At 34.9% G+C, this 14,096-nt stretch overlaps 1 protein-coding gene across 2 annotated transcripts in view; it reads right to left on the bottom strand.

Annotated features, from left to right (window-relative positions):
• The window catches only part of LOC115212900 (universal stress protein in QAH/OAS sulfhydrylase 3'region), an 81,561-nt gene that overhangs the window by 37,841 nt on the left and 29,624 nt on the right, over positions 1-14,096 (bottom strand). Inside the window, exon 1 of one of the 2 annotated variants that reach the window (XM_029781715.2) lies at positions 3,937-4,468. The exons of the other annotated variant lie outside the window; for it this stretch is intronic. Coding sequence (XP_029637575.1) covers positions 3,937-4,000 — 64 coding nt within the window. The 5' untranslated portion in view covers positions 4,001-4,468. Of the gene's footprint in view, positions 1-3,936; positions 4,469-14,096 lie in introns of those variants that run through there. 2 annotated transcript variants of the gene reach the window in all.

The following is a 14,096-nucleotide window of genomic DNA, read 5'->3' as shown; positions in this document are numbered from 1 at the left end:
GTACCATACAAATCAACCTAACTTTTTTTTTGTACAGAATTCTCATTTAAGTTAGTCTTCACTTAAAAATAACACGTCACATTTAGGCTGAACGGGAAATCAATTTGTTGTATCTAATTTACTACCTGCTGTCTGTACCACGTGCTGTTTTGTTGCCTTTTATTTTGCTGTTTATCTTAGCAACATAATGCACTCTCACTACATATGACACTAAAAGGAAACTTCATGCACGTTATTTTTACAATATTCTTTTCTACTCTAGGTACAAGGCCCGAAATTTTGGGAGAGGGGGATAGTCGATTAGGTCGAACCAGTACGCAACTGGTACTTAATTTATCGACCCCGAAAGGATGAAAGGCAAAGTCGACATCGGCGGACTTTGCCTTTCATCTTTTCGGGGTCGATAAATTAAGTACCAGTTGAGTACTGGGGTTGATATAATTGACTTGCCCCTTCCAATAAAATTTCAAGCCTTGTGCCTATAGTAGAAAGGAGTTATTCCTACAATATGCATAAGAATTTTTACAAGGCATTTATACAAACCTTTCTTTTATTAACGTTGCAATTGAAACGTGTGATATTTCTCAGTATACTTTGCTGTCTAATTCAAACTTGTACTTCACCTACCTTTGAAATAATGAGCTTTATCTACAAGTTAATACCAAAAGGCCGAAAGAAGTCTTTATTTCTTATGGTAGTTAGGGAATTAAAGGGCTATCATAATTAATATATTGTTGTTATCTTTGGTATCCTATCTTTTCTATATTGCAGTAATAGAGTTATATCAACCATTCAATACCAATAACATTATAGTATAAAACACTTTGATTTCATTCTGAAATGCATTATTACGGCTGATTTCCGCAACTTATTGGAATTTTCATTGATATTTCGGCGTGACGAAATAACTTCACCCAAAGAATAGCCATAATGGTATGTTCGAAAGAGTTGAAGATTGTGCTTCATGCGAGCAACTGAATGATAGTTAAGGTCTATAAAAGCATCGTTTTTCATAGGGTGAGACCTGCGAGGATTGAAAAGTAGACAAATGGCCGTATTTTATCAAACACCAAAATACTTTAAAACTTTAAACTTGTCCAACAACACGGCGAAAGAATTGTATGGAATGCAATTTTAACTCGTCTTCCCATTAATAAATACATTATAGTACAGATGGGAAGGGCAAAAATTTTCACTTTTTTGTGTGTGTGGGTGGGTGGTGAGAGAAACTAGGACTTGTCAGTTTGATAACCACTGTATTAAAGTAGAGGAAACTATTATTCGAAAATATTTCCAAAATGTTTAAATTACACAGTGCAGACCATACTTATTTGAGAAAATAAGCCATAAGCTTCAGAGCTATTTTAGAGGTAAAGCAATCCAATTTTGCAACATTTAATATCATCAGATAATGTCCATTCCATGAATAATAAATAGGTGTGTGCGTGAGTGTTTGCATGTATGTATATAAAATAAATCATTTATGTATATAAAAAAAGCCTTTGATGTCACCACTAGGACTTCTTGACAGTCATAAAATCTTTGGATTTGACAATGCACAGGAATAAATAAATAAAGACAGAAACGCATTTAGCGTTGCAATGTAAATAGCAGACAAACCTTATAAATAGAGGACGCTAGATATAGTAACAAACTATTTTGAGGCCAAGCCCAAATGCAGTTAGATTGAACATATAAAGCAGAAATTCAAACCAATGCAACTAAGTATAGAAGCGAATTACAGACATGTAATCCTGATACCCAAGCTTTGTTTTTGAGAGAAGGAAAAAAAAGGAAAAAACGAATTGTGACATTTGTTACATCTCAATAAAGAAGTCATGGAATACTGAAAATATTTTGCAGAAAAATCAAAAGAAAATTATTAAAATGTTCTTGTAAGGAAATAAATGGCACATGATGGTTTTCGTCGACATACATCTAATGAGTGAAAGTTATGGGGTTCATTCCTTTCCCAAAACACATCAACGATGTAAGTGGGGCAATAAATTAACACTTGTGAATTGATTGAAATAAAGCAATGTCAACTTTCTTATGAATGTCATTTGAAACTGACGGGTAAGCTTTCACATGGTCCTCCCCTCAAACCACACTCTGCTGTCTTAAACACATTGCATAATATATAATCTAAAAATACATTATCGTTGAAAAAAAAACCCGGATAGTTATAATTGAAATGGCTTTGATGAAAAGAGAGTTAAGTGCTGAGCTGGAGCTATATAACAAGAATCTTTTCCATACATTTTAAAAGACGATTTCGATCGCCTCTGTGTGTGTGTGTGTGTGTGTGTGTGTGTTCGTAAGTCTGTATATGTATGCATGCATGTATGTATATATGTGCGTGCGTGTGTGTGTGAGTGTCCGCGTTCTCGATCGAAGCTTAATTGGACTTGCCACAACGCCTGCCCGCGAGAGGGGTGTAGTCGATAATTTTTCCTTAGAGTATGACTGGTATTCATGTTATTGATTTCTAATCCATGCTGAAAACGGTTAGACACCGGCTTAGATTACTGCAAAGCATCCAACTTAAGTGTCTACCTCGTCCATTACACAACGATAGCAATTAGACATGCACGTCGCTAAATATTTAAAACCATGCACCGAAATAAAAGAGCAATAACCCTTTCTATTATAGGCACAAGGCCTGAAATTTGGTGGAGGGGAATAGATCGACCCTAGTACTCAACTGGTACCTAATTTATTGTCCCCGAAGGAATGAAAGGCAAAGTCGACCTCGGCGGAATAAAAGAGTAATAATGGCAGTTCAATGAAGGAGTGTATACTACGTTATCGCTGGCCTAGCTAGAAATTGTAGCCAAATCACTCTCAATCACATACAATGGCATATCCGCTCGATCAGATTAACTTCGAGTTAAACAATAGGAAGCAATAATAACGATTTCTACAAGTACACGACGCCTTTTTTTTTTTCTTTAAGAGGAGGTTGTATGTATAATCGATATAACCTACATGTTTATTACAGAAATTTATTTTATCGATCCTGGGGATATTAAAACCAAAGTCCCAACACATTTCTCTCTGATACTGAAGCATCTTTATATTCTATATATTATGAGAAAGGAAAACGGTTTTACTTTGATTAGATAGAATTACAAATTTTGTAGAGGAATAAGCGTGTATGCATAGATAGATAGGTAGATAGATTGACAGACAGACAGACAGACAGATAGATAGATAGATAGATAGATAGATAGATAGATAGATAGATAGATAGATAGATAGATAGATAGATAGATAGATAGATAGCCAGATAGATAGATAGATAGATAGATAGATAGATAGATAGATAGATAGATAGATAGATAGATAGATAGATAGCCAGGTAGATAGATAGATAGCCAGGTAGATAGATAGATAGATAGATAGATAGATAGATAGATAGATAGATAGATAGATAGATAGCCAGGTATATAGATAGATAGCCAGGTAGATAGATAGATAGATAGATAGATAGATAGATAGATAGATAGATAGCCAGGTATATAGATAGATAGCCAGGTAGATAGATAGATAGATAGATAGATAGATAGATAGATAGATAGATAGATAGATAGATAGATAGATAGATAGATAGCCAGGTATATAGATAGATAGACAGATAGATAGATAGATAGATGAGAGAGAGAGATTTACACATACATACTGTATGTATGTACGTACATACAAACGTATGCATGTATGCTTGTGTGCATGCAAACATGCATAGGAGTATATAATTGTGATATTCATTTCATCGAAACCCTAGGAGGAAAGCGAAGTCGATCCCAAGACAATTTTCATCGATTCGCACCCACAGACGCTGAAACTGATAATTCAGAGCAATATCGTAGGTTATATAGATGGCAAATATGATAAATAAATAAAATTAATTATAAGTGTTGTTAATTGTAAACTTACATTGTAAACAATACTCGGCATGTTCACTGCCGTCTAAAGCGACCAGGATTTTTCTTTCTGACATTTTGCTAGTTAGAGCGTCTGTTTTATGTCCTCGGAAGTTTTTCTCCCTCTCTCTTTAATGTGATTTTTTTTATCTCCTCCGAGAATGACAAAATTCCTTCAGTGACACCTGACAGGAGGAGTTTTTTGTGTTTTTTTTTAGTGAACCGTGTTTGCGTTGCTTTCCGTCACCCTCCTAGGCTGAGCAGATGAGTGTGTCTACGTGACGTTCGCTCTATAACGTCATCTCTGACTTGAAGCATAAAAGTGGTGGCGTCGAAAGACTGTGGCGAAAGTGGGGGAAGCATTCGTGGCTAACAGTGGGAACTGCGGTGGCGACGGAGAAGAGGTAATATGTATCGTTACGCTGTGGAGACGAGGCTGGTGGGGCGGGCAACGGTGGATCAGATGGTGGGATTGTCGTGGAGGTGGTTTGTGTTTAAGTAGAGCAGAGGGGGTTGGGTCAGAAGCGGTACTCAAAAGGCGACTTCTGTAAGTATGTATAGTGGCGATACGATTGTATAAAAGGAGAAGGAATATAGCATAGAGAATAAAAGAAGTAGGTGGGTGGAACAGAGAGATGAGTGGAGTGCGGTATCCAATCAAATTGCAGTATATCAAGAGGGTGGGAAAGTGTTTCTTCTTCAATTCACGTTTTTTCCCCATGATCGTCTGTATATTTACAATTTATTAATTAAAAAAAAAAAATAATAACTCGAATATATTCTTCGTTCTAACTAGAGGAAGCTTGCCAGATCTTCATGATTCGCACAACTGATGTTTTCATACACCCAGCTCTCGACGCTCGCTCAAGAACTGATTGAAACAACCTTTTCTTTCTGCATCCATCCTCACACTTTCCGACGAAATACGTTCGCAAATCAGCTTGTTTGGCTTCTCAGTTTTCAGATTATACGTATTTACATGGAATAAAATTAAAAAGAAAACTCCATTTTATACTTAAGACACCAATTGTTGCAAACTTGGACAAGATGTAATTTTACTCAGACTAACGCATTCTTCTACCTCGGTCTTTCTATTCTGTATTGATTAGCTGGAGCCAGAGTCGGAATTCTGCAGAAATTCCGTTCAGATCGCTTTTGCATTTACGGAAACGACGGTTTCGAACGGCGTTTAAAGAAGTAAAAAATCAATATAGATTTTAGCCTCTTTCGCGTTCTCTTTTACTCTTTCTTTATCTAATTTCCCATTCCCCTTTCAACAGTGTTCTCTTTTATCTTCCCTCTTTCTCTGATTCTCCTCATACTTTCCCTTTCTCATTAACAATTTTTCCGTTACAGTATCATTGACTGCTAAACTTAAAGGAGAGAAAACTTACTAACGTAGATTGATTGATAATTGGTGCAGAGAACCGCAAATTTCAATTGTTTATAGCTTTAGAAATCAATAAAGCTTGACACGGTCGATAGATCTACTGATAGCAAAACGTAATACAATCCAATATTCCTTAGTTGATTTGACCTAATTGTCACAATTGGGAATTGAAAGTTGTTAAAGGTCCAGGTAACAAAAGACTTACCTGATCTCTTTACCAGCTTTTATATTTATAAAAGAATTAAAATTATAACAATCATTGTCTATCAAGCAATGTTATAGTAATATATTCTTTGGTGGATAATTATCCCAAAACACCTTGCTCCCAAGACACAATCTCAGCCTTTCTTTGAGCACCTTAGAATCAAGGAGAAATTTTAGCTCAGTACCTTAAGTGAAGGGACTTGGCTTAGTAGTTAGTGTATTCGGATCATGATTGTAAGGTTGTGAGTTCAAGTCTTAGTGGTGTGTTGTCCTTGAGCAAGACACTTTATTACACATTGCTCCAGTCCAATCGGCTGGCAAAAATGAGTAGTACCTATATTTCAAAGGGCCAGCCTCGTCACATTCTGTGTCACACTGAATCTTGAGAACTACGTTAAGAGTACACATGTCTGTAGAGTGCTCAGCCACTTGCATGTTATTTTCATGAGTAGGTTGTTCCATTGATCGGATCAACTGGAACCCTCAGTGTCATAATCAACGGAGTGCCAGATACCTTAAGTCAACAAAATGCTCACTTCTAGAGTCTCGTTAGTCATAAGACCTTGGTGGAGTGGGCCAGAATGAAGATATGAACAATTGAGCCTTTGGTATCTATTTGGTGCCCTGGCTTTCTTAAAGAACTAGGCTTTAAAACAATATATTTTGTATTTTATTGTTAATACGTTAACATATTCGGTCAACTTCTACACACTGTATCTACCTGGTCTGTGACAGCATTGTTATTGTAATATCATTGAAGCGCTGTGCTTTGCATCTGGTCAGAAAGATTTCTGATGACTCAGTTCAATGTTGTGAACAATTTTACAGGTTACTACTTAGATTAAGTTAGTGAACCAAATATACCTTCACCTACATAACTGTCTGTAGACAAATTATATCACTAGTTTATTTTGTGGATATTCTCATTACACTGATGTTGTTATAGATAATCAGCTTATCTGTTGGTGTATAAAGATAGAGAAACATGAGTTTCAAGATCATGTATATAGAGACAAGATTTACTTCTGTCAATAACATAGTGCTATACTCTGTAGTTCAATAAAATATCATAGCAAAATACTGTTAATGCACCAGTATTTTATTAATCATAATATAGTAGCCAAGGACACATTATAACATACAAATTGGTCTATCTAATTTAGCTAAATTCTTAGTAAATAATGTCCTTGTGAACAGTTCAAGAGACTCTTCAGTCATTGATGAAATCCTAACAGATCTAACAAATATTTTAGCTAATCCCACTTTATCTGTCTGCAGAAACATGGTATAAAGAGATGAAGTGTTTATGTCTGTCAATTACATAGTAATAATCTCATCTGGACTTCCAAGACAAGCCATTATCAATATTATACAATGATATATTTATGTTAATGTCCCCATTTTGGTTGTTTTAACCACAATGCTTCAGTCTTAGGTCTCCATCAAATATCTGTCACATTCAGTAATGTTCTCAGAATTTTAAACCAAACCCTTTATAAGATACATGGAGTAGGGTGTTCTCAATCTATTGTCTACACCACAGATATTCAGCTATCAGTTATGCTCCTACATGGAGTGTCACTTGTTCATTTTTTTTATTTATTATTTGACTGACCCAAGAATTGAACATATATTTTCCAGTTAAATTTCTACTCTTAACACTTGGCACTTAATCAGTGCTCATATTCACTATTTCATCGTTCCATAAACAAGTTATGACTAGGTAGAATATCATTCAACTGTCTGATTCATCATTAAGAAAATCATACAAAATATAGGCATAAACAGGTCTCACTCATTTTACTGAAGTGCATATTAATGCAGTGTTAATCTGCTGTTTCAACTCTATAGAGTCTGTTTTCTATAAAAAATGCAATTTAAGATATCAACAGAAGTTATGGTTTAGTATGAACGGGCCTTAGGACATAATGCTTATCTGCCTGTATACTAGGCTCTCCTTCAGCTTCCCCTTGCTGACAAATAAGAGCCTGTCCTACATAACATTTGGATGTGTATTTTCAATACCTTCAAATGCATTATATTACTGATACAGCAGAAGAAAACATATAAATTAACTTCAACATTTTCTGCAATTTGACAAAAGAAACAGCTGCAGTGCATTAGAAAACAGAGGCATTGTTTGAAGGAAATGGTTCACATATTACATATCCTATGAATTCTTAAACCAGGCATTATGCCAAGAGATCAATCCAATCCTCTGTAGTAGTTGAGGTTTGTGTTAATGTTCTTGGTTTCTTTGTTAGTATCAGTTCCAATAGATTCATGTATGAATTGACCCAAGCAAGTACATTTGTTTTCCTTCCTTTGATCTGTATGGATCTTGAATATATTTCACTATTTGTATTATATTTCATACATAATCCTAATATATAATTTCTTTTAATTTCCTTAGAATATTCATTTAACAATAATTAAGCTAAAAAAACCTGTAACTTTATGGATTTTTGGCTTTTTATGAGTTCATTGCCACTTCTTGTCTAGTTTTCGTATATATATATATATATATATATATATATATATATATATATATATATATATATATATTATATATATATATATGTGTGTGTATGTATATATACATATATATGTGTGTATATATATATATAAATGTATAGATATATATATGTGTGTGTATCAGTACATGGACCTAGACACAAGCACTTGAAAAGAAACTTGATGATGCATACACTAAAATGCTTAGGGTTGCACAAAACATAAACTGACATCAACCTATTACAAATGAAAGTTTATATGGAAACTTGCCCAAGATAACAACAGTTGTTCAAAGGCAGTTATGATTTGCAGGATATTGCTGGAGAAGTAAGCAGGAAGTTATATATACAAGCAACTGTTGTGGGAACCAACTTTGGTAGTTACAGTAGAGGAAGACCTGCTTGAACATTCATCAATTTGCAGTACTTTGCAGAGATGTTAGCAGTAAGTTATACACAAGCCATTATTGTGGGAAACAGCTTACAAGAGATACAGTAGAGAAAGACCTACTTGGAACATTCATTGGTGGACTCTTAGATGATACAAAACTCAATAAGGGGCAGTTGCCATGAACAATGGAAAATCATAAATTGTGGAGAAACTTTGTAATCTTCAACCATGGTCACAATGAAAATTCACAATAACAAATAGGTTTAGTAAGTTGAACAACTAGAATACACATTATCAAAATCTACTGAGATTCATACTGTCCAACAAATCCATGTATGGATTGATCCCCACCCCACAGCAAGAGCACTCCTTTTTGTTCCTTAGATTTATGGTATTGATTTTAAAATCAATAATTCTTCAGGGTATCTGTAAGTCATTGCCTTTACCCTTTACCAATAAACACATAATTTTCATAATTCCTGCTTTCAGTATAATAGTGTGTGTGTGTGTGTGTGTGTGTGTGTGTGTACACAGGAATGGCTTGAATAGTTAAAATGTATGCTTAGCAATTGACACAAATAAAAAAATATATTACACACACACGCACACACACACACACACAAATGTATGTGTATACAGATGGATAGATGATGTATATGTACATATATCTTCAGAATTTTTCATACAAGCTAAGAAATTATAAACATTGGTTTTGTTTGAAATAAGTACAACAGTCCAAACTTATATTTGGAGTGATTTGATATTTTGACATTCATGCTTTTATTAAAAGCATAAACAATGTGAGCAGATGTCAAAAATAACCACAAACCTTTTATTGTCTCAGCTTGCTAGAAGCTTATCTCTTTCACTATTATACTTTCATTAGTTTGAAACACTATCCTTTTAGTTCCTTTATTATCATGCACTTTTTTCTTACTTCAATTCCATTGATGATCATGTTATTCATTAACTTATTAATTATTAACATATGTTATTTGTTAACTTATTGAATATTTCATGTTAAATCTGAATCAAAACATGCTATGTATAACCCAATTGTTAATTGCTTGTATTAATGTGCTGTTAGAGCCAATTTTATTGATCTAAATTAAATAAAAATGCCATGCAGACCTTTTCACAGATTCAACAGCAGAAAAATAACATACCACATCATGTCCACACCAAAAATGTTGCAACTAGTCTATATCTGGTTATAAATCTGAAGAACTAGCTTTAATTGAATTTATTTCACTGATAGTTATCATATTCTATGCTTATTGTTGAGCATTTTGATCAAACATTAATAGCAAGAGGCCATTTTTTATATCATGTTATTATTGTTTTTATGCTATTATCACAAGCACAAGTGTGGCTGTGTGGTAAGATGTTTGCTTCCCAACCACATGATTGCAGGTTCAATCCCACTGCATGGCTCTTGGGCAAGTGGCTCCTTCTGTAGCCCTGGGTCAACCAAGGGTTTAGTGGATTTGATAGACAGAAACTGGAAGAAGCAAGAAGCCTACCATATATGTGTGTGCGTAAGTCCTTATGTTTGTCACCTACAACCACTTGATAACTGGTGTTGGTATGTTTATATCCTTAAGTTTTGCTTATGAAGTGGTTCAGCAAAAGTCACCGATAGGATAAGTACCAGACTTTAGAAAAGATATAAATACTAGGGTCAATTCATTCAACTAAAACCTTTCAAGGCAGTGCCCCAGCATGACTGAAGCAAGTAAAAGATAGAAGATAAAGCACATTAAAGCTCTAACATCTGGCAACTGACTTGGTAGACACCCACAAGATTATCCACCATCTTTCCAACAAAACCTTTGCCACCTTGTTGACATACTCTTTACTCTTTTACTTGTTTCAGTCATTTGACTGTGGCCATGCTGGAGCACCGCTTTTAGTTGAGTAAATCGACCCCAGGACTTATTCTTTGTAAGCCTAGTACTTATTCTGTTGTTCTCTTTTGCCGAACCACTAAGTTACGGGGATGTAAACATACCAACATCGGTTGCCAAGCGATGTTGGGTAGACAAACACAGACACACAAACACACATATATATATACATATACATATATACGACGGGCTTCTTTCAGTTTCCGTCTACCAAATCCATTCACAAGGCCTTTGGTTGGCCCGAGGCTATAGTAGAAGACACTTGCCCAAGGTGCCACGCAGTGGGACTGAACCCGGAACCATGTGCTTTGTAAGCAAGCTACTTACCACACAGCTATTCAAAATCAAAAAACAACTCATTACCCATGACTTTCAGAAACATTTTTTCACGCTCTGAATTGCTGAAGCATGGAATAAACTACCTGCATCACTTGTCAGCTGTCATTATTCTACATCCTTTAAAACTTCCAGCAATTCACCAACAGTACACCTAATGTCTCCCCCCACCACTACTTTATTTTTTTTAAACAGCTCATTCATTGTTCACTTCATGTGCATTATTCTATGTACTGTTCATGCACTTTAAGCTACTTTTCCTCATGAATTGTAGTGCACCTAAGCACTGTAAATAATAAGATCATTATTGTATTATAAAAGATTATAAATATTATCATAGAGCCAAATTCTTGGTGTTAGGATTTATGTGTTGTAGTCCTATTCAATAAATTATGCTTATTTAATTTTGATTTTCATTTAACTACAATCAAACTCAGCTTAAAAAGGCAAAAACTACATTTTTTGCTGCCAGAATATGGAAGAAACATTGGCAATGAGAGATGCCAATATGCTAAAAAAAAAAAAAAGCAACCAAATCTCCCTCAAAATGCACACAAACATCATTAAGCTTTCTGTTACCTTATTTCTGTTGAAATACACTGCTTTTGTTTAAATTTATTTACAAAATAATGAGGAATTTAAGTAAAATAGGTTTGTCATTATTAAGCTGGTCTCTGGAACATAAATTAACATGAAACTTTGATGGAAGATTTTAATTTAGGTTACTTTAAAACAGGTAGTGTTTATCAGAGGGAAGCCTTGGGTAGGTTGATATCAAAAAGGTTAAAAAAAAGTGGGAGTACATTGGATAACATCATTCCTAGATCCATTGTATCTGAGAAAAAGAATAGAACATTTTTGCTTGTAGGCCTACTCAATCAAGGCTGACCTGAGGCTAAACATCAACAGCAGTTGTAGAAACAGACATGAACAATTTAATATTTCAGTAACATATTGGGTGTTTATTTCCCTATTCCCCACCTGAATTAAAGAAATAGTTGACCCTGATGGTGAATCAGTTGAGACTTACTTGATTTGTAATTCAAATAGGTAGATACCTGAATAAACAAAGAAAATTCACCAACAATTAAGCTCTTTCATTATCATATTTCTTTTAAAATACACTGTTTTTGCTTTAATTAATTTTTGAAAATAATGAAGAACTGAGTAAAACAATTTTGTCATTATTAAGCTGGTGTTTGAAACAAATTAATACGAAATTTTGATGGAAAGTTTTTAATTTAGATTACTTTAAAACAAGAAGTTTGTATCATAGAACCAAGGTCAGTCTCTGGTGGGTTGGTATCAAAAGAGTTAAGGTTTCTTTGAGAATAAGGGAAGTAGAGACTATGATCTTTGTTTCCTTGAATTCATTAGCATTTAAACTTAACCCATTAGCATTTAAACTGGCCATATCCAACCAAAATATTCTACCTGTTTTACATTCAAACTGGCCAGATCCAGTATCTCACATCTACCCTACAATGTCATTCTAAAAATAAGCAATCATATCATTGAAATCTCAAAGTTATGAGATAGATGCATGATTAATTCAAAACAGTGAATAAATCTGAATAAATATGCATTACATTTGACAAAATAATCTGAATGTTAAAGGGTTAAAGAAAATTATTGGTAATAATGGAGATAAGGATAGCAGATATGAAGAAAAATCGCTAACAAAAATCAAGAGAGAAAGATGATAATTAATACAGATATTTTGTGTGTGTGTGTGTGTGTGTGGATGTGTGTGTGCATGAGCATATGTGTGTGCATATACATGTATGTATGAGTGTGAGTGCACGTGGCCAGGTGGTTAGGTAGTTGCACACAAGATCATGACATCATGGTTTCAGTTCCCAGAGGTAGTGCATTGTATTCTTGAGTAAAACACTTCATCTCCAGTTGCTCCATGCACCTGTATAAGCAATGTCGATTTGATGGAAAGAGTGAGCTAATATACAGCACAAATACTTGATCATTATAAAATTATCTGTAGAGGTTGTTCAGCAAGAAATTGCAGAAAACCTTATCTGTTGTCTACATTGTTAACCACCGTGCCAACAACCACCTTGAGCACCTTTTTGAGCTCCATGTGTCTAACACACATGGGTGTGCCTACAAAGTCAGAATACAGCACAGCTCCTATGACTTTCGGAAACATTTATTCTCACTCAGAGTTGCTGTGCATGGAACAAACTACCTGCATCAGTTGTTGGCTGCCGAGACAATGCATCTTTTAAAACCTCTATACTTCCTGAAATTCGCCAACACTACACCTGATATCACCCCCTTCATATGCATGCACACATGTATATCATGACTCATACAGTATTCACTTTCCTGACATTTGTACATAATTCTATGTACTGTACATGCACCTTTGATAAGTTGTAGTACACCTGAGCACTATACACAATAATTTCATTATTATTATTATTATTATAACAAAAGAGTCCACTGTATACATATTACTTTCTGGGTCTGAAGAAAAGGGTATTCTCCATGGCATTTACAGTCCCTCCAAGACCAATGAGATTGATGGCATTAAGATTCCTCTTGAACCTTTGTTAAATTAACACCTGCAGAAAAATAGGAGCAGGGAGGGAATTCCAAAGAGCTGGTGTTCTGAGAAGGGTTCCAGTTGATCTTATCAACAGAACAGCCTGCTGAGCATTCCACAGACACATGTACCCTTAACGTAGTTCTCAGAGATATTCAGCGTGACACAGAATGTGACATGGCTAGCCCTTTGAAATACAGGTATTACTCATTTTTACCAGCTGAATGAACTGAAGTGATCAGAAATAAAGTTTCTTGCTCAAGGACACATGTCACTGGAAATTGAACTCATGACCTTACGATTGTGAGCCAAATACCCTAATCACTAAGCCATGTGTTTTCACTCAGAGAAAGAAGGAATGGGAGTAGAGATTAGTGTAAGCTTGACAAGTTGGAAACAACAAGAATGATGATAGAAGGAGAAACACATAGAACAGAGATGCTTAAATGAAGGTGTCATGAGTGCAGTTAGCTCCAAGGAGTAGAAGCCATTATAGTACTGGTAGAAAATGCAAAGAGAGGAGACATTTACGGCAATAAACTTTATGTTAGTCAGATGGTCTGCCAGCTAGCTGACCAGTTCACCAATCACCTATGAGATGTTACCAGTCACTTTTGCTTGGCTGACCACTCCACCTTAAACCTCACCATCTTTGGCCTTGCCCCACACCATGGATCCATCAACTCTAGACTATGCCTGGAACTGTGTTACATTTTCACTCTACATACTCAAACTCCTTGTGGACTCTTCCCCACCCCCTTTTTAAAAAAAACATTTTATGCTCTATCCTATTCTTTATTCGTTTAATTCAGTATTTTAATTTTTTTTTTTTATAATCTTTATAATTTTCATTTATTTCTGTGACTGAT

Source organism: Octopus sinensis, linkage group LG1 (assembly GCF_006345805.1).
Source record: "Octopus sinensis linkage group LG1, ASM634580v1, whole genome shotgun sequence".
In the NCBI taxonomy this organism is placed as follows: Eukaryota; Metazoa; Mollusca; class Cephalopoda; order Octopoda; family Octopodidae; genus Octopus; species Octopus sinensis.
This window is presented reverse-complemented; position numbering and strand designations above follow the sequence as displayed.